Source organism: Perna viridis, chromosome 15 (assembly GCF_037379345.1).
Source record: "Perna viridis isolate PV_CMFRI_1.1 ecotype Kerala chromosome 15, ASM3737934v1, whole genome shotgun sequence".
Taxonomy (NCBI): Eukaryota; Metazoa; Mollusca; class Bivalvia; order Mytilida; family Mytilidae; genus Perna; species Perna viridis.
In genome coordinates, this window is record NC_142459.1 from 1,063,409 (window position 1) to 1,082,975 (window position 19,567).

The 19,567-nt window shown below is 32.7% G+C and overlaps 1 protein-coding gene and 1 long non-coding RNA gene across 11 annotated transcripts in view; one reads left to right on the forward strand and one right to left on the reverse strand.

Moving 5' to 3' along the window:
• LOC148596471 (uncharacterized) overlaps window positions 1–19,567 on the forward strand; it is a 281,131-nt gene that overhangs the window by 71,890 nt on the left and 189,674 nt on the right. For 9 of the 10 annotated variants that reach the window (XM_088564182.1, XM_088564181.1, XM_088564179.1 and 6 more), the window contains one exon: window positions 6,244–6,342. The exons of the other annotated variant lie outside the window; for it this stretch is intronic. In XM_088564182.1, the coding sequence (XP_088420308.1) occupies window positions 6,244–6,342 (99 nt within the window). The remainder of the gene's footprint in view (window positions 1–6,243; window positions 6,343–19,567) is intronic. 10 annotated transcript variants of the gene reach the window in all.
• Window positions 1–19,567, reverse strand: part of LOC148596472 (uncharacterized) — a 35,218-nt gene that overhangs the window by 15,430 nt on the left and 221 nt on the right. The window contains exons 2-3 of the long non-coding RNA XR_015919201.1: window positions 5,444–5,520; window positions 3,277–3,451 (exon numbers count right to left, since the gene is read on the reverse strand). This is a non-coding gene — a long non-coding RNA (uncharacterized LOC148596472). The remainder of the gene's footprint in view (window positions 1–3,276; window positions 3,452–5,443; window positions 5,521–19,567) is intronic.

The following is a 19,567-nucleotide window of genomic DNA, read 5'->3' on the forward strand; positions in this document are numbered from 1 at the left end:
TACTTCGTACGTGTTGATTTGATTATTTTATGTCCTGTATTTTCCATATCTAGACTTTACCCTTCCGTTGTGTTCTGGTTGATTACAGTTCGAATTAACAAGTTGTTTTAATGGAGTCTCTGAGTGATATGACCGTATGTCATGAATAATCACGAGAGCAACCGGTACAATAAGTTTAAATGTAATTCCGGTGTTCTCAAAGCTAGTTCATGTTCTTTCTTATGTTTGTCTATTTTCCCTCCATTGTCTTTATTCACCCTTTGATGCTATTTCAATTGATTTTAGGTTTGAGTTCTTGTATAAAATATTTTAGATTGAGATCTTTCTGTGTATTTGATTCAAATACACAGGAATCAAATTCTAATGCTGCGGATGAAGGGTTTCACCTTGAAACACGTGCACGACATATTGAAATTTGCAATACATATGATTGGTATTGTTTGTAATTGATAATACTCTTCTAATCAACAGTCAAAGTTTGGTTTCCTTGACCACGTTTTCAAACGCATGAATAAATGACTGATTTCTATTAATGGCATAAGCTCTTAGACAACGTTGTTGTGTTGTGTAGCCAAATAAACCATCGTTCAGATGTGTCGCATCCACTCGATCAATCATAAGGTTATGACAATAACAATGATTTTATGTTTCCTGTGATATTGTTTGTTATATTTTCTTTGCAATCATTAAATATGGTTTTAGGTCGAATTACCTATACATCCTCAGAGAAAAAGATCGTTTAAAACAAATTTGTGTTTCATATCACGTCCGATACAGAACTTAAACTGTTGTGTCTCTGTACCAGTCGCTAATCACATTCTAGTTAAAATCCTAAACCATAACTTCCGGTACTAATTTACATAAAAGCTACCCCTTATCTTTAAATTATCTTGACATTCATCGTAGACTAATTCTGAATAACATTTGTCATGTTGGTTTTCCGTTTCCATTTCCGTTCCGTTTCCAAACCCCTGAAGAGGGTAAAGTCTACAATCCAAACCCTTGGAGAGGGTAAAAGTACTATCCAAACCCTTCGAGAGGGTAAAAATCTACAACCCAATCCCCTAAAGACGGTAAAAGTCTACAATCCAAACCCCTGGAGAGGGTCGAAGTCTACAACCCAAATCCCTGGAGAGAGTAAGTACAATCCAAACCACTGGAGAGGGTAAAAGTCTACAATCCAAATCCCTGGAGACGGTGAAAGTCTACAATCCAAATCCCTGGAGACGGTAAGTCTACCATCCAAATCCCTGAAGACGGTAAAAGTCTACAACCCAAACCCCTGGAGACAGTAAGTCTACAATCCAAACCCCTGGAGAGGGTAAAAGTCTACAATCCAAACCCTGGAGACGGTAAAACTATACAAACCAAACCCCTGGAGAGGGTAAAAGTACAATCCAAACCCCTGGAGGGGGTAAGTCTACAATCCAAACCCCTGGAGGGGGTAGGGCTAAAATCCAAACCCCTGGAGATGGTGTTTACAATCCAAACCCTGGAGGGGGTAAAAGTACAATCCAAATTCCTTCAGAGGGTAAAAGTCTACATTCCAAACCCCTGGAGTTGGTAAAATTCAACAATCCAAAACCCCTTGAGACGGTTGTAAACTGTTGACAACAAACGTTTATACTCATTCAGAAGACAGTTGTTCACTTCAACACATACCTTAAAAGTACCAAGTTTGGTCAGGAATTTACGTTAAGTGTGAAAGTAAACATAGGCAAAACTAATGACCGGGTTAATATATAGGACGTTCTTTTGTAAGATAATATGCACACAGATACAGATTTGCTCTCACTTATTTCAATAGCAGCGTACCATTTACACTAATATCTATATCGTGCATTCATCTGTTCTCGACAGTCATGAGTTCTCGATAGCGATGCTAATAGGCAGTATTACATAAAAAAGCGAATATCTGCAGCGGTCATGCGCAGTCAGGATATAGGCATGGCTACGTCAGTAATAAACTATACGCAGTACTGGGTGTATCTGAATATTTCTTACCAGAAAACGTTAAAAACATCATGTCTTTATTAATGTTTTAAGAGATATAAAAGAGCAATGATATGAAAAACCTATTATTTTTTTACGAATTACAATACGAAAAACATTAAATAAAACAAAATCAGATGTGATTAAAATTTTTTAGCCATATCAAAGTTAATCAAATATAACATTCTCTGGAAGTAATATATGGAACTGAAGATATGAAATATCGATAAAAATATATTGAATTATTTTAATTTCTTTATTTTAACTCTCCAATTATGTCTCTCATGCCCTCCATACAGAAAGTCGAATCCCTATCGAGAACTGATTACGCAGTACCCATAAAGTCATTAACTACAATGTGCTTTTCTTACAATGTAAACATGCAATCTCGCCAATATTATGAGAAAATAAAAAGAAATATCCATTCTTATAATGAATATATACATGTAGTTCGTAGTAGAGACTTATCATACTTTGTAAGAAATAATTCCAAATCATCTTCCAACTATACAGAGAAAGATGTCTACAAGGTGCCGGAATTTTAAATCGATACATATTTGTCCAGTGTGGTGGACGTGTTTTTCAACAAACGGTCGGCATTCCAATGGGAACAAATTCTGCTCCTTTACTTGCTGACCTACTCTTGTGAGGTTGACTGTATAGCTGTTTTGATCCGAAAAAAAGAATATCGTTTGGCTAGATACTTAAATCTCAGTTTCCGCTATATAGATGACGTATTATCTTTAAACAATCCTAATTTTGGGGATTTGATACATCGCATCTACCCTAAAGAACTTGAGATAAAGGATACTACGGACGCTGTAAGGTCAGCCTCATATCTTGACGTACACTAAGAAATCGATGGTAAAGGAAAACTATTGATCAAACTTTACGACAAACGTGCTGACTTTTCATTCATTTCAACTCTCTTTTCTTCTGTCGCAACATGCCGTCAGCAACTGCGTATGGAGTGTATCACAACTCATACGTTATGCCAGAGCTTGCCGAAACTACACAGACTATTTGTATCGCGCTAGAACTCAATATTATACAAAACCGGAAACGGAGAAACACGTAAATTTTGCGTAGCAGTACAAATTAAATCAAAATCCGAAATCACCTGAATGTTTGCTTTCACAGCGTGATGTTGTCTTGTGACTGGGAAATTGTAAAATGACTTACTGACCAGCTATGTTTATATCACAAGGTTACACAGATTAGCATTTATCCAAAGTACTTTGGCATACAGTTTTTAACTATCTAATTACAAAGAATTGTACTTACATCTTCTTGGATAGATCCAGTTCTCTTTAAATCGTCTTCAAACTAGTATGCGCTCCTTTCTCTTTCTCACGTGTTTAGGATAATACATACACTGATATAGATTTGCTCCAACCTATTTCAATAGCAGCATCTGGCACACCATTTACACTATCATCTTATATGGAGATGCCATCATCTATATATCATCGATATTGGTTAATTAAAAGTCAAGAAACAGTAAATTAGGATGAATTAATTGTAAATCAAATATGCATGACAAATTAAGAAGACTAGCAATACATGTACATGTATAATATATGTTTTCTGATTTCTTTTAAAAATATTTTAAATAAGATAAATAATGATGTAATTATATATAGCCTCTATTGTCTGATAGTGCTAGATATTCATTTTTTTATTTCATGGCCTATTTATTTCATATTCCATCTTTAAGATTTATGAGAAGAAAAATAAATATGTAATTCAATATAGTTTAGAAACATTTTCTAAATTCGTTTTACAGCGTGTTTAAAGAATAATGTATTAAAATGTTTTTCTTATATTTCTACACATATTTAATGAACATTTCATAGAGCAGTGTTAAAACCATATCTGGAAATGTTTTAACCTGTTTCAAAGGAATGAAATGAAAACATTATCAGAAAATATTTTTTCGTAACATATAAGAAACACTTTTATAACATTGCATATGTTTCAAAAATAGATCCAAAAACATTACAGTGACATGTTATTTAAATATTTCAAAAATAGTTCAATAAACAGTTCAGTTCTGAAAACCTTTTTCAAACTTAAACAGTAAAATGTTTTTAAAACGTTATCAAAACATTTTGAAAAAAAATCAAAATATTAAAAAAAGCGATTTGAAAAAGGATCGGGCTATCTGGGAAGGCATCATATGTAATGCAATACACTAAAGTATTTTGACATTTGAATATCAATGAAACATTTTATATCTATCGGAGGAGTACTAGATAAACCTAAGGATTTAACCCAACTAACATGATTGTTTCTCATTCTGACAAACTAATATAACAGATATGTGTATAATCGAATATTCTCTCTCTTGTAACTACTAATATCAATATTTTGTATCTTGCAAAGCTTACTGTCAAAATCATTGTAGCAATCAATGATAATTTCCCAAGGTACATTAACACATTTTATCTTTGAAATGATTTAATTTCCATCCTTCTGCTAGATTTACTTAACATGGAAAATTATTCGTTACAGACGGAGATGATGGCATTTATTGAAATCATATTCGAAACAAATGTTTTTTTTTTCTTATAACAAAATGTCAGCGACCGTAAGACTTACATATCAGTAGTGTCGGTTTATACATATTGTTTTGTAATAATGGTCTTTACAGTTGTCCTAGAAAATTCTAATAACCTTTGCCGATGAGACAAGAAAAAAAACTGTAATTAAAAAAACATAATTCATGCAGACAATTGATCTTCCTTAATGTAAGCCTACACTGATAATATATCATTTTCATCTTAAATGTTTTAGGTAAATTGTGCGTAGATTTGAAATTATTGAGTCTCTTCTTTACAATAAAAAGAATCCATATATTAAACGAAAAAAATATCTTTGTATTAATTTAGTGAAATATATGAATAACCTAATTCTGGCAGCACTAAAATATTTAGGGGTGCAGTATAAATAGTTGTGTACGTTACATTAAGAGGTTGGACACTATTTTAAATTAGAACAAAGTGTCAATGTTCTATGGGACACCCGTGCAGCAATCGTTTTCCGATTTTCTAACTTAAGATTGTGGGCTTTCCAATTCGTCCAATTTTGCATATTTCGGTATTATGCACACAAGTTTCTATGAATAATCTTTTCTACATAATCTCAAATTTTCTCGACTCTTAGGGACTAATACATGGTAGTGTTCAACCAAACCGTCTACAACAATTTATAACCATCTTGAAACAAAATTGTAATCGTTTGTAAGGCGCATCATCTTAATTGCCTTGTTAAGGATCTGGTATTGATAATTACACCCCAGGTAATGCCACTTACAAATGTACTACTTTTGACAAAGATGAAATCCTAAACAACAAGTCCTCCATGTCTTCTTTCAACATCGAAACAAAATGTGAGGATTTATCTTACCTGTATTCGACTCCCAAACAATCCATACAAAGAAAATATATACCTGGATCTTTATCTTGCTAGACGAAGGAGGTGTCAATCCACCTTACCATTAATGTGTGCATGATCGTATGTCCATTTCTAACGAATAAATAAAACCAGGAACATCTGTATGAGAATGATTTTATCAAAGTATTTTGAGATCATTTTAGTTTTCAATTACAATTATTACATGTACCTTTATCTTTTTTGAATTGTTTAACTTGCCGCCCTTTGAAAAAAAAATTAAAAGTTATCTTTTGGCAAAAATGTTTAAAAATCGCAAAAACACACAATTATTGAATAAAAATGATTAAAACAACATAAATATGAAAAATGAAAATTAATCGATGCTTAAAATCACAATAATAGAGTACTATAGAAGCGTATTTTCAAATTGTATGATTTCATGTCCTTTGCATCAACAATTTACCTCCTAGTTAAAACAGTAATTAATACTTAATCTTATTTTTGAATTGAATCTTCCATTATAATTATTTAAATTATTTATATTAGAACCTAAACCCAGTTTGGTTTACGAAGATGACTGTCAACATGTATTAAAATATAATTAACCAATAGAGATATAAAACTATCAATAACAAAGATAATACTAATAATGATAATGACTAACTAGATACGGGACAAAGATTGTTTATACCATGAAGCATGTCAAATTAGGTCACCGAGAAAAGAAGGCGACAAAACGCGGGAGAAAAAAACACATTCTATGAGACCGAGATTTACTTTGTACTTATAACAATCTTCAATGATAAACAACAGATACCGTTATATTGATATTGATATTATTTGTATACATTTTAGGGATGGACACCTCTACATTTTGCTGCAAATGAAGGACACGTGCCTGTCATTCTATGTTTACTCAGAAATGGTGCTTTACTTGAAGCAAAGACAGATGAGGTACTTATCATGTTAATTTCACTATATTATCTTAAAAGCATTACAATTAGAACTTATTCCGTTGAACTGAAATGTTCATCATGGGATTACAAGTTATTTATTAACTTGGTTGATTATTTACCCCCCCCCCCAAAAAAAAAAAAAAACAAAAACAAAAACAAATACAAATACAAAAACAAAAAAAAAACAAAAAAAAAACAAAATACAAAAACAAAATACAAAATAAACAAAAACAAAAACAAAAACAAAAAAAACAAAAAAAATATAAAATAACAACAACAACAACAACAAAACAAAAATAATAAAAATGTAACTCATGTTCGTTTGTGAAGACTTGTATACTTGAATATGTTCAAATGACACAATATTGGGACATGCATGATATTACATACTGTCATTTGTTTGCATTACGAATCTCTACCTAGATGAGCCGGTATGTACAGATTGAATTTGCCTATAAAATATTTGAAATTATAGGTGTGCCCAATACTGCTGTTTAATACGTCTTAGTACGACTGTTAACCTTAACCAACCAAATAAAAGTGAACAATGACTTATAGAATCAAGACCCATACATAGAAAATATAGTTAAAGCAAATTTTAAGTAACACATGTCTCTTGTCCGTTATTATTTTGAATAACATGTTAAATAGAGGTAATTTGTTTCTGCATTAACATCATTGTGTCTCAACAAACACTAGAAAGTAAATAATTGATGGTTGGAATTAAGACGATTAATGATTGATGATTCTTAAACATTTGGTGGAATACATAAAGAAGAAACAAAAATTAAATTTGAAATTAACAATTCAACGAACTGTACAATTTATATTTATTTATCTATTTTTTGTCTCTTTTAAATGATAAGATGTGGCTCTTGTAATTGACGGTCAAAGATAGGATTTCGAAAAAAAAATATGTGTCATAATAATTTTTTTTTTCAAGAAAGAACTAATCAGACAAAGAAGACAATTTAGTGAGCGATACAAAAAAGCGCAGGCGCGATAAAATGCTGTTGAATAAAAGAACAAAATGCAAATGAGCCTTGGAATCGAGGTAAAATGCGTAGCTTTTCCGATTTGTGTCGATTTCGCATATTGTTTATATTTCTTGTTAAAGTACTGTTATTTGCCTTATACATTTATCCTATCATGTCTTTTTTTACTATTTTTTTTTTACTATTTTTTTGGTTTATTTTTGTGTGTTTTTTTTTTATTCAAGTTATTTTTTTATACGGCGTCTTTATTGCATTACTTTCCACTAAAGTTATGCGGTATACATTATTTGGATTTATATTATTGATTTTCTTAGCGAACGTTAGATTATAAAGATTCTATTTAAACGGTTGAGCAAAACAATAAAGAGAGAAGACGAAATTAATTGCATTTTCTTTTCTGAAATTAGCTGAAGAAATTGTTTCTCTCTAATTTGGTTTGATCTCTATAATAAAAGCAAAACAAACATAAAGGTAGGAGGCCTTAGCAGTTGTCATAGAAAGTTTTTATTTAGATTAATAGTTGCCAGTTTATCGTATTATAGTAATCAGAATTACATTCAAAATTTACACTTTTGATCGGGAATTTGTATAGGTTATTACTTAATTTTATTATTTAACATTTGATCGGTGAATTGTATTATGTTACAAAACATATTTTTTTTCTACGATTCCTTTTTTGTCGTCATTTTGAACATCTTTACATTCTTCATCTGATTAAAGGTCTAATTTACCCCAGTTCAGAATATTAAAATTAAATTAATTTAGTTCGATAAGCCTCGAAATACGTTGAAATCAAAAACCGAGAAAATGGCCTGATAATTTCAGGACGTTTACATATAAACTTTCTTGTACTGGAATTTGATTGCACATTTAGGAGAAATGTCATAAAATGTCATATCTTCATCTACGAAAACGAGCTACTTTTAAACTCATCATAATACGTGATATTTCGTCGATGCTCATATTTTAAAAATACAAATTTATAAAATAAAACTTCCCAAATAAAAAAACAGAATCAACAAAATGTCAAAATGTCCATTCAAAATGAGTCACGTGATCGGTTGATCAAGCCTTGGTCGGACCACATAAATGTCAAAAGTGCAGTGGAAAGATGACAAAATTGTACATCCAACTTTTAATAGTAGGTCAATGAGTATGTATAGTTGCTACAGAAAGCGTACAAAATCTACATGGAAGTTAAAAATAGCTTGTAATTTGCTTGTGATTAGATATGTTTGCTTTTTCTTGTATTTCAACGAATCTTAAAACAAAACTCTATCGATAGATAACTTCCCGCAGCAGTTTACAGGTACAAGCGCACTGGCGACCTCAGACACAGTGACATGTGACGGATACATGTGAATAACCGACTTAACTGCGATAGCAGCAAACGCTCAGGGTGTCTTATAGTTTGACAAATAAAGACATTTTGCATTGAATATTGTGGAAATTTATAATATAATTTGCAGAAAAGTCAATAAACCGGGTTAAAGATTTCTCATGTGACCCTGGGAAACACAAAAATGGTTACCCCTATGTATGGTATCTTAGAAAATATTCCATATCCAACAAGTTCCTGGCAATTTCCTTTCCTTCAAAATTTGTTATGACTTGACATTCTCCGAAATCTGCATAAATGAATACAGAATATTTTAAAGATAACTAAAGTATGTAGCGGCTTATCATTTGATATATATGTGTATGCTTAAGACGTTGCATGATTACACATGTACAATTTTAACTCTCTTAAGTATTTGTTTGATAAGAAACAAGAGGTATCATCATAGATATCTGAAGTTGATGAACAATTTGTCAACTAAGAAGAGACAACATTGTTGGTCTTTTGCTCTTCACAAAAATAAAATAGTTAAATACTAAATCAAAATGCAATTAATAGTGATTTTGATATACCCCCCCCCCACACACACACACATTTAAATACACTTCATCATAGTACCAAATGAAGTATCATCATTCAAGGAATACATACATTTGAAAGTTACTTAAAAGGGGGTCGATAATTAGCTTCATTTAGCATTAAACATGTCAGAACATCACTTCATAAATATTTGTTTTAAACAGATGGAGGTGCTAGGCCCAAATATTTATACATGTAGATGTATATTCATGCAATAGTTAAAAGATTTTCTATTGTATGATATGGCAATGAACATACTTCAAGGTTTGTTTTAATGTTCATTGTTAACACTTGCATGATTTACAGGAAGGATCATGCTTCTTAAAATTTTCGGATTTTTCAACTTTTGTTCAGATTAAGAGTGCAAAAGGAAAGGTATGATCTGCTTTTTTGACTGAACACATTTTGAACATGTGCTGTAAACAAAATTCCCTGGAAAATATTTATTACATTTTTAATATTTTATTTTCAAAATAATTATGTCTACATAAAATATTAAGTGTTAGCATAATTATAGAAAGTTATGATAGTCACTTTGATCACTGTACCTGCCCTATAGGACCCACACCTCCATCCAGTCACTGTACCTGTCCTATAGGACCCACACCTTTATCCAGTCCTGTACCTGTCCTATAGGACCCACACCTCCATCCAGTCACTGTACCTGTCCTATAGGACCCACATTTAATAATTTCAGGAGCCTCTAAAATGGTATGGGATCATTACATAATTATTCTAAATGGATGTGATCTTTAATCAATGTAATTTTTGCGGTTGAAAAAAAAAAGATTTTTTTTCACATGTAATATCAGGACATCTCTTCATTTATTATATGATTAAGGGTCTTTATAGGCTCCTGATTAGGAAAAAATGAATAACTTTCTTCATTTAGAACCTCAAAATAAAATTTGAAAACAAAGGTTGTAATGACTGCCAATTGTAGAAAGTAAACAATGATAGTAAACAATTAGACGAGGTGCTTAGTACATCGTTAATTTAGATTTCTAAATACATCCCTAGTCCGATCGTGGACTCACCCTACTTTCATTGCGTGTAATTATTTTTTCACGTGTTCTTAGAAATGCTACATAAGTGAAAGCTTTATTTAATAAATTTACATATTTTTTTTACAATTCTAAAAATATGCACTTCACTATCGAAGTGGTATTAACAAGCTAAAAAGTAGTAACCCAATGTAGGCAACACTTCTCAGAAGAATTAGCCAACTTTTGAACCTGCATTTTGATGGTAGCTCTTTTATTTTTCATTTATGATTAATCTTTACCAAATGATGTACACATGTATCAAGGAGTAACCTGTCAGTAGGCAGTATTAAAAAATATGTATTAAGATCATAATCTAAATATTAGATGTATACAAAAAGTACTAAAACCAAAACTATCGAAAGAGGAAGTTAAATCCATAACTGAGAGGTTCTATCATATCCAATGCAAGGAATGAAGCTTCAGAGTTTTACGTATTTGTAAAGTTGGAATACTGCAAAAGTAAAAATAGGGTAGAAAAAATATGAAATAATTCGGGGTCAGACAAGTCTGACTACTTGCTTGGCGAATACCATCGGGGACCACAGGTCAACCAATCGACCCAGTGGTTCTTAAATACAAACAATACCAGTTTCATATCTTGTTAATATCGATATGCTGTACACGTGTTTGAAGGAAAAAGCTCTCATCAGTAGTGTTAACATAAATTCGTTGGAACATCTGCCTGAATAAGAATACAAGATAAAAATCGTCAAATTGCTTAAATCGTGTTTTATTCACCTATAAACATTTCAGATTTATATTCTCAGAATGTGGACACAAAATGCAAAATCTTGTATCTCCTACCTTTTTTTACTCATTTTATTAAATGACATATCCGAGATCAAGTCTGTTCTTACATGGTGAGATTCATTAAGCACATGCAACCATGACAAAAGACAAAAGCGATATAACAAACATCTTTAAGTAGTTTTTTTTCCCTCAAAATATTGGACAGACATAGGACGTCTTACATAATGTTTCACCAAGTTCATAATCACAGTTTGTGTGTGGAGGCCGTGTTGCTCATTCACCTTAGAGTTTGCTTTATTCTGAACGTTTTACTTTGGGCATTTCATATGTTGTGTTACTTGTCGTTATCTTTCGATTTTAATCTTTTTGATTACCGTTCAATTTCCGGTTCCCTTTTTTTGCCATTCATGCTTTGGGGTAAAATAGAGATGAAAATAAATTGAAGGATACGCTTGATGCAAATACGTCAGAAATAAAGTAATAAAACATAATTTATCCTATTGCCCGATCTATTCATGTAGTTCGTTGCCATACATGTACGTGTAATTGATATATTTAGTATGTTTAAAAAAAACCTGATCAATGCAGTTAATCAATATCATATTTTTTTAAAATGTTTTAATACACAATGCATGTTGCTATCTTGTTCCTCGTGCTTCATACTCAATGCCGCAGTTTATATTTCCACATTCGTATTTGTCCGGTACATTTTTAGTTCTTATACACTAATATACTTTTAGATAAAAAATCCCTACTATGTAAATATTCAGCGGCGACCAGCCAAACATTAACAAATAAGAATAATATCGTTGTCAATAGTGATAATGAAATGATAATCATATCGAACGAGTGTGATATGCTTACTCTACAAACAAACGTTTCAGCCTTCATATGGATATTGCATGATAATCATGGGATAATCATATTTTTTTACATGTTTCCAAGCTAAAATTGACATATGACTATTAAATGATCACCAGGATAATTGTAATTACATTTTAAGTTCTTTTTACGTTACATCCAGATGATTATCTTGTACATAAACACTGTTGATTCATTGATATATGTAGTAATCCAAGGATAATGAAGACTTATTTCAGGTACAATTATGTCAAATGATTGTATCCAAAGTTTGCTTTACTATCAGGTTACACACTGTTTATTTTGTAGAATAAAAGCACATGTTATGGTATAAACTGTTAAAAGTTTCAATAGTAATAGTGTGTATGTGGCTACAAAGTAAATATCTTAGTTCATTTTCTTTCAAATCATATTTTTCGTCTTAATATGTGTGATTGCCAAAACTTTTAATTGTCATTATTGAATGACAATTATTGCAAGACTAATCACGGGAACCAAGCGGAAACCAAAAAAATGTTATCCAGGGACATAGACCAGACATTTAAAACAGACAAAGAACATTAAGTAATTGAAATAATAGATGCAAAATAACAAAAGTAGATGAGCAGCTCTGAGAGCATGAACCGGGTGCACCGATAGAACGAGCGTCCTGTGCTTTTCTAGATACACCCACCGAGTTGCTTATAAAAATCAAGTCCTACCTAGACAAAAAAGGAAAACAAAACTCTGACACGTTGAACAAATCAGTGTTCATGGTGCATTTGGATACACCGTAACGATCCACATGTTCACAATGACGACCATAAAACTTCTGTAGTGATGACTTCAGCAACATATCCCTGTCACAGAAACCTAATTGTAAGAACTTTAGCACGATACAAAAAGTGTGCGAAATTACGACAGGCTCTGGCATATGAATAATCCATAAGCAGGTGTTGAAGGAATATTGCGATATATGAAATGACAATTGACAATAGTGAATGAAAATTTGTCGTAAAGTGTGGTCAATAGATTTCGGTTACCATCGGTCTCTAATCCAAAAAAAAAATGTCACGATTCTTTTTATAAGCGTCATATTAGTGGCTGTAGCAAATATACGTCAGTCTAAAATCTTGAAAATGACATAATTTTACAAAATATTTGAATGCAAGCACTTTTAATTTCTATGAAAGTATTGCAAGTTTTTTTTTAGTTGCCAAAAAAATCATATAGGTGGCTGCGACACAAATATTTTAGTCGTAATTCTAAAAAATGACATGTTTATTTTTTTTTATAAAATGTATGATTGCGAACACATTTTATTTCCAAAGTGACAAAAAATTATTATCTTTGAGATGTTTGAATTATCAATATTGATATTATGGGGTTGGCCGTGACGCATATTTTTACAGTCAAAACGTATCATATTTTTACAATTTACTCAAGCATTAACAATTGACACTTTTAATTGCTAAACACCGAAGCATTAACTACTGTAATGAAACAGTTTTGAAAATAAATAGTTAATTTAGTCGTCTCAACAAATATTCCAAAATAAATTCAATTTAATTTATATCACTCGCTGAATTTCACCATGCATATGTACTCAACCACTCAATTCATGTATCACTCACTTGCTCATCATTTATAATCTATCGCTCATTGCGTATGGCTCAATCACTCACATTACAAAAAATATCGCTCATCACTAATCACTAAATGACTTCCGACTCACTTAGTATAGTAACAGGGGCTGTAACATATACAAAGTACAATGTATATGCATTCAATATGTCTGCTCTTATATGGTAGAATGTTTATAATATAAACCACAAATAATTCAATCAAAAGACGTAAACGATGTAACGTATTTTAGAAGTTGTTTCAAAATGCTCCGATAAAAGAAATATTGTTTAACGGTTTCACATCAATATCATCATATTCATACATATTTTGCTACATTATGATGGTTTCTCCTTATCATAAAGCACAAATTATAAGGTTTTTATACTAAACAGTTGACCAGAAATATAAAGGAAATATCAAATTATTGTGTTTTGCATTCAAAATGGAGCTGTATTCACAACATATAACAATGTGACTAAAAGCATGTCTTACCTCGAAAACTAAATCCATGGATGAGAATCACACATAGTTTTCCTTTTCTCTATATATATTTTCTACCCCGGACTTGAGTTGTTATGAGCAACTCGTTGGGTTTACCCCACTGGTACCCCTGGTCCATGCTCCCAGTTTTTTGTAGAGTCCGATTTGTTCATTTACTTTGTGTTACTTTGTATGTGTTATTTTGGTTATTCAATGTTTTTTGTCTGATTTTGACCCTGGATTACAATCTTTTGATTTTGATTCCCTTGATTTCTCTTTTGTCCCCAAAGTAAATAAGTACATGTCACTGTTAGACAATAAGACTAGGTGTGAAGCAATATACCCCCTCTTGTGTATGGTGTTTATATTTCACAAATTGCTGGAGCAAGTACTAACTACTCTGATTTCCATGAACGCCATACATATTTGCGTAACAGACTCCTGCATCAAAAGGTTTCTTACCAAGTTTCGTTTTTTAGATATCAGTCCTTGGTTGAAAAAAAATTTCAGTTTCTTCTACACTGATGAGTAATGATTATTTTTGTAAATTGTTCTTAGTGCTGATGTAATCGCTGATTTTCCTGTTATGACACGATTGCATGCAAATGCAATTTAATCACCACTGGTGTATTCACGCTGCACTAGAAGAGGGGGTTGCGCGCTGTATAACCTAGATTCAACCCTCCATTTCGTTTGAAATGCTTGTATCAAGTCAAGACCATTGCGGTATGAACTGCTCCGATTAATATCTATTTTTCCAGTTTCGATTTAGACATGACTTGATTGTGGATCGGATAAGTGTTCAGTTTACTGGGAATTCTATTTAAATTAATACAGAAAAAATTTGATATATGAATTTCAAATCATTCTAATGAAGCTTGGTATCCATGAGTTTTCATAAAATGACGTTTCATATTATACCTTCTTGTAAAGATCATTTTGCATGCTGGACAGATGGTGGACATCTTGTAAACGACGACCTTCTTCTTCGACAACTGAGAACAAAATGATGACACTTCTATTTTTACTTTTAAGACTAGTTTTTACAAGTCTTCTCGCTTATATTCCTTCCATAATTTACGCCCCCCCTTTTTTGAGACTATGTTTGGATCTTTAATCTCCCCTTTCTTTCTTTTGACCCTAAATATTGACTATATACTCCGACCCTTGACACTTACGTCCGATTCTAACGATTCTTGCCTCCGACTCTTGACTCTAACGACTCTTTATTACGGCTCTTGACTTCTACCCCGACTTTAACGACTCTTGACTCTGGCTTTTGACTCGTACCCTCGACTCTAACGACTCTTAACTCTTACTCCGCACTTACTTTCTTTTAGCCCTTAATATTTACTCTTGGCTCCGACTCTTGACTCCTACCCCGACTCTTCCCACCCTTGACTCCAACTCTTCATTGCGGCTTTTGACTCGTACCCCTACCTCTGACGACTCTTGACTCTTACTCCCGACTCTAAAGATTCTTGACTCTTACGCCCGACTCTTACGACTCCTGACCCTAACGACTCTTGCCTCTACCCTACTGATTCTAATCACCTACAATTTCCCTTTTACTCATCCTAACCTTAACTCTGTCTATCTTTAACTCCAAACCTTTAACCTGACATAAGGTTTAACACTAGATGCTTATTTCTTTATTAATAACATTCATAACACAAAGGTATAACACAAAGCCTTAACCAATACAAAACCTACGATATCACAAGTAACCCTGCGCAATTCTGAAGATTCAACCCTAACACTATATTTAACCATACACTTAACCATAATTTTAATCCTAAGCCTTACCACTAACCCTAACCCCTAACCCTAACCTGAACTTAACCATAAGTCTGGACAAGCATCAACATCTGACCCGAACCTTAAATATAAACCTAAGCCTAAACCTTTACTTAACCATACCACTAATCCTAACCCGAACATACATCTAACGTTTAACTCTAACACTTTTCTTGACACTGGACTTGATCAGAAACTTTAACCCTAGTTCTTTGACTTGCACGCTAACTATCTAAATATAACACTGACTCAATTAATAACCCCGAACCCGAATAAGTAACGATCGAGAACTGACCCCAATCCCCTTAACAAACTCTATGTTTGACTTACATAAAGTGTAAGACCTGACATAGACCTAACTCTAGACTTAACCATAACTCTAAACAAACAGCAACATCAGACCCTAACCTTAGACATAACCATAGGCCTGAATCTAAACATAACCATAAACCTAACCCTTACCATAGACCTGATCCTTGACCTAAAGTTTGCCTCTAGCAAATATCTTGGTACTAGACCTTATCTGAAATTCAGACCCTTACCCTAGCTCTAACTTTATAATGTCAGTAACTTTCACCTTAAAACAAACTCTTAACTATATTCCAAATACTAAGCCTAACCATAACCCAGAATTGAAACAAGTACATGTATCTTACCTTTACCCAATAAGTAACTCTAGATATAAATTTAATTAAAGGTCGTTTTTCTATTGTGGCATCACTAACCCTTGACCCTAACTCTAACCCTTATCTCTAGTGTTCTGTTAGTCGTTTCCATATTGTTCTATTTCATTTTCTATTATTCTCACCATAGCCTAACCATGTCTCTTACCGTAACTCTAACGCCGACTCTAACCTTAACTCTATCCCGAGCCCTTACCCTAATCTTTGTTTCTTTTTTGTTCTATTGTGTTAACGCTAACTATAACCCCAAGTCTCTAGTGTTCTATAAGTCTGATCCGTATTGATCTGATTCTTTTTTTTTCTATTTTTTCTCACTCTAACCCTAACTCTAACCCCGACTCTAACCCTCACTCTTTTTTGTGTGACTTTATTTCTTCGATTTAGATTTGATAAATATAAAGTATTTATTACGCATCGATAAAATATCGAAGAAATAAAGTCACACAAGAAAGAGTTGGGTTTTATCGATGCGTAATAAATACTTTATATTTACCAATTGTTTATGAGAAGTAAAATAAATAAGGCAAAGTCCTGATGTAACAAAAAACAATAAAGAAAAAAAATCACACAAGAAAGAGTTAGGGTTTGGGTTAGATAAGGGTTAGGATTAATATTATGGTTAAGTTTATGGTTAAGTATAGAGTTAGGGTTGAGTCTTCAGAATTGGGCAGAGTTACTTTTATCTATAACAAGTTTTGTATTGGTTAAGGCTTAATGTTAGATCTTTTTTATTATTAATGTTATTGTTAAAGCAAGAACCATCTAGTGTTAAACCTTATGTCAGGTTAAAGGTTTAGAGTTACAGATAGAAATAGTTAAGGTTAGGACGAGTGAAGCGGAAAATTGTAGGTGATATGAATCAGTAGATTAGAAACAAGATTCATTAGAGTCGGGAGTCGTAAGAGTCGGGCGTAAGAGTCAAGGATCGCTAGAGTCGGGAGTAAGAGTCAAGAGTCATTAGAGTCGGGGGTACGATCAAAACCCAAGGTCAAGAGTCGTTACAGTCAAGAGTCGGAGTCAAGTTAGAGTCAAGAGTGGTAAGAGTCGTAAGAGTCGGGGTAGGAGTCAAGAGTCGGAGCCAAGAGTCGTTAGAGTCGGAGTCACACCCAAGGGTCAAATCCGATCTGTGACCACCGGATGTGACGTCATGCGCATTGGGGCTAATCCACCTGTAACCCACCTGAAAAATGCGACATGAAACGTGCATGCTTACTACTCACGCTGTTGCGGTTCAAATAAACAATTTCCGGACAAGCCTTAGAATCGAGTAAAATGCGAGGATTTGTGCCAATTTGTTGTATCGTTTATATTTACATTTTTTTCCCACTTGTGGCTACAAAACACTGGTGGTCCTTGCAGTCAATGTACTATTATTTTACTTATTGCCATACTTCTATTTGTTTAAAAAGTCAGGTTATTTTCTTATACAAAGTGTCTATTACATTTCCTTCCCACTAATGCCTGCCAATTATGACGCTACAATGAACACGTGGTTATTGCAAGAGAAGGAAAGTAGTCAGAGCGAAAGTGTTATGTACTGTCACTGACGGTATATCGACAATAAATATACTTTCGATAACTATCTCCTTTTTGTTTACATTTTTGATTAAAAAAGCGCAATCCAAACTTTCATGTATTAAATTCATGGAGACTTCTTTGAAACATACTATGACAAACAATATCATCGTTATTAAGAGCCAAAAAAAAAAAGAATAGGCATGTAAATTCTCATGTACTTTATTTCACTACACTCCTACGTCTGTACTTGAATTTAAAAAAAAGTTTCTACGGAATACGATCGAATGATATCATAGGATAGAGTTCAATCAATTAACCACCTTAGAGTGTAGAAAACACACGAAAGCAGAGTTTTTTCTTTGTATAGAGCCTACACAAGGAACCATATAAAACCAACAGTTAAGAAGCCGCTCTGTTTTTAACATTGTTGTTATGAGTATGGAGTATGTGATTCTTGTTGCAGTGGTTAGAATCTGTTAATGTCAAAACTGATGAATTTTGTCCTTTAGGAGTTTTACAAAACATGCTTATTCACAATTACTACAATACATCATACCTGCCACATCAGCCATACTTCCCTTGTTCTAATCAATTTTATTTAAAAGCATATCTCAAATATTGTCAAATGGTCTGAGATCTGATATTTTATATGACCATTTCCTTCGAAATATTGTGGTTAATTTTGTAAAGATGTTAATTTGTTGTCGCATGTTTTATTGCTACATTATATCAAATTCAAGACCATATACCGAAGTTTACCGATATGTAGTTTTGTCGATCCCATGTTTTATGGTAGTTTTTTATCTGAATTTGTATCCATCTATCTATGTCGGACAATTGTCATCCATTTCCCGTATAGGATATTTCTTTTACATCGTAATTCTTCGTTGGATGGAATGACCAAGTGTACCCATGATTTTACCTGATTATATTAACTTTCAATAAGGCAGGTGTCGTTGACGTTTATTTTATAAAGATTTCATATTGCTAGTGTTTAAGTTATTATATTTTTTCTTTTGTTTTTCGTCTTGTTTTTGCTATTTAGAATTAAGCTATTGTAAGAGGAGTCCAACACTAGCACCAATACGTTCTACCAGAGATTATCGTAGGAGTTACATTATGACATTTAATACATGAAGCCTTAGTTTTTGAAGGTTTTGAATTTAAAAATGTAATATACAACAATGTACGTTACATTTTTGAACAGTCGAAAACATATGGTTGTAGTTTCTAAATGTAGAACATATTGTTGAGGCAAAAGGTTTTTTGCATATTACTCCAGAACCGTTGGGTTGAGACAATTTTGATATAGGGTAAAATAATTAAGTGTGATCAGATCTATCTGTGGGAGTATGCTTATGAAAATCAATTGACTTAGGTTGGAGTTAGAGCCTTTTTGGAAAATTGACCGATGTAACTAAAAATAGTATATAATGGACATACAGCAGTTATACGCATAAATCTCCAAAATCAAAAGATCTCGACTTTTCGGGAATAATAGCAGTTGACATGGAAGTGACAAACCATACCGTGAAAAAAAATTAAAACTGTTTTCAAACACTTTTGTAGT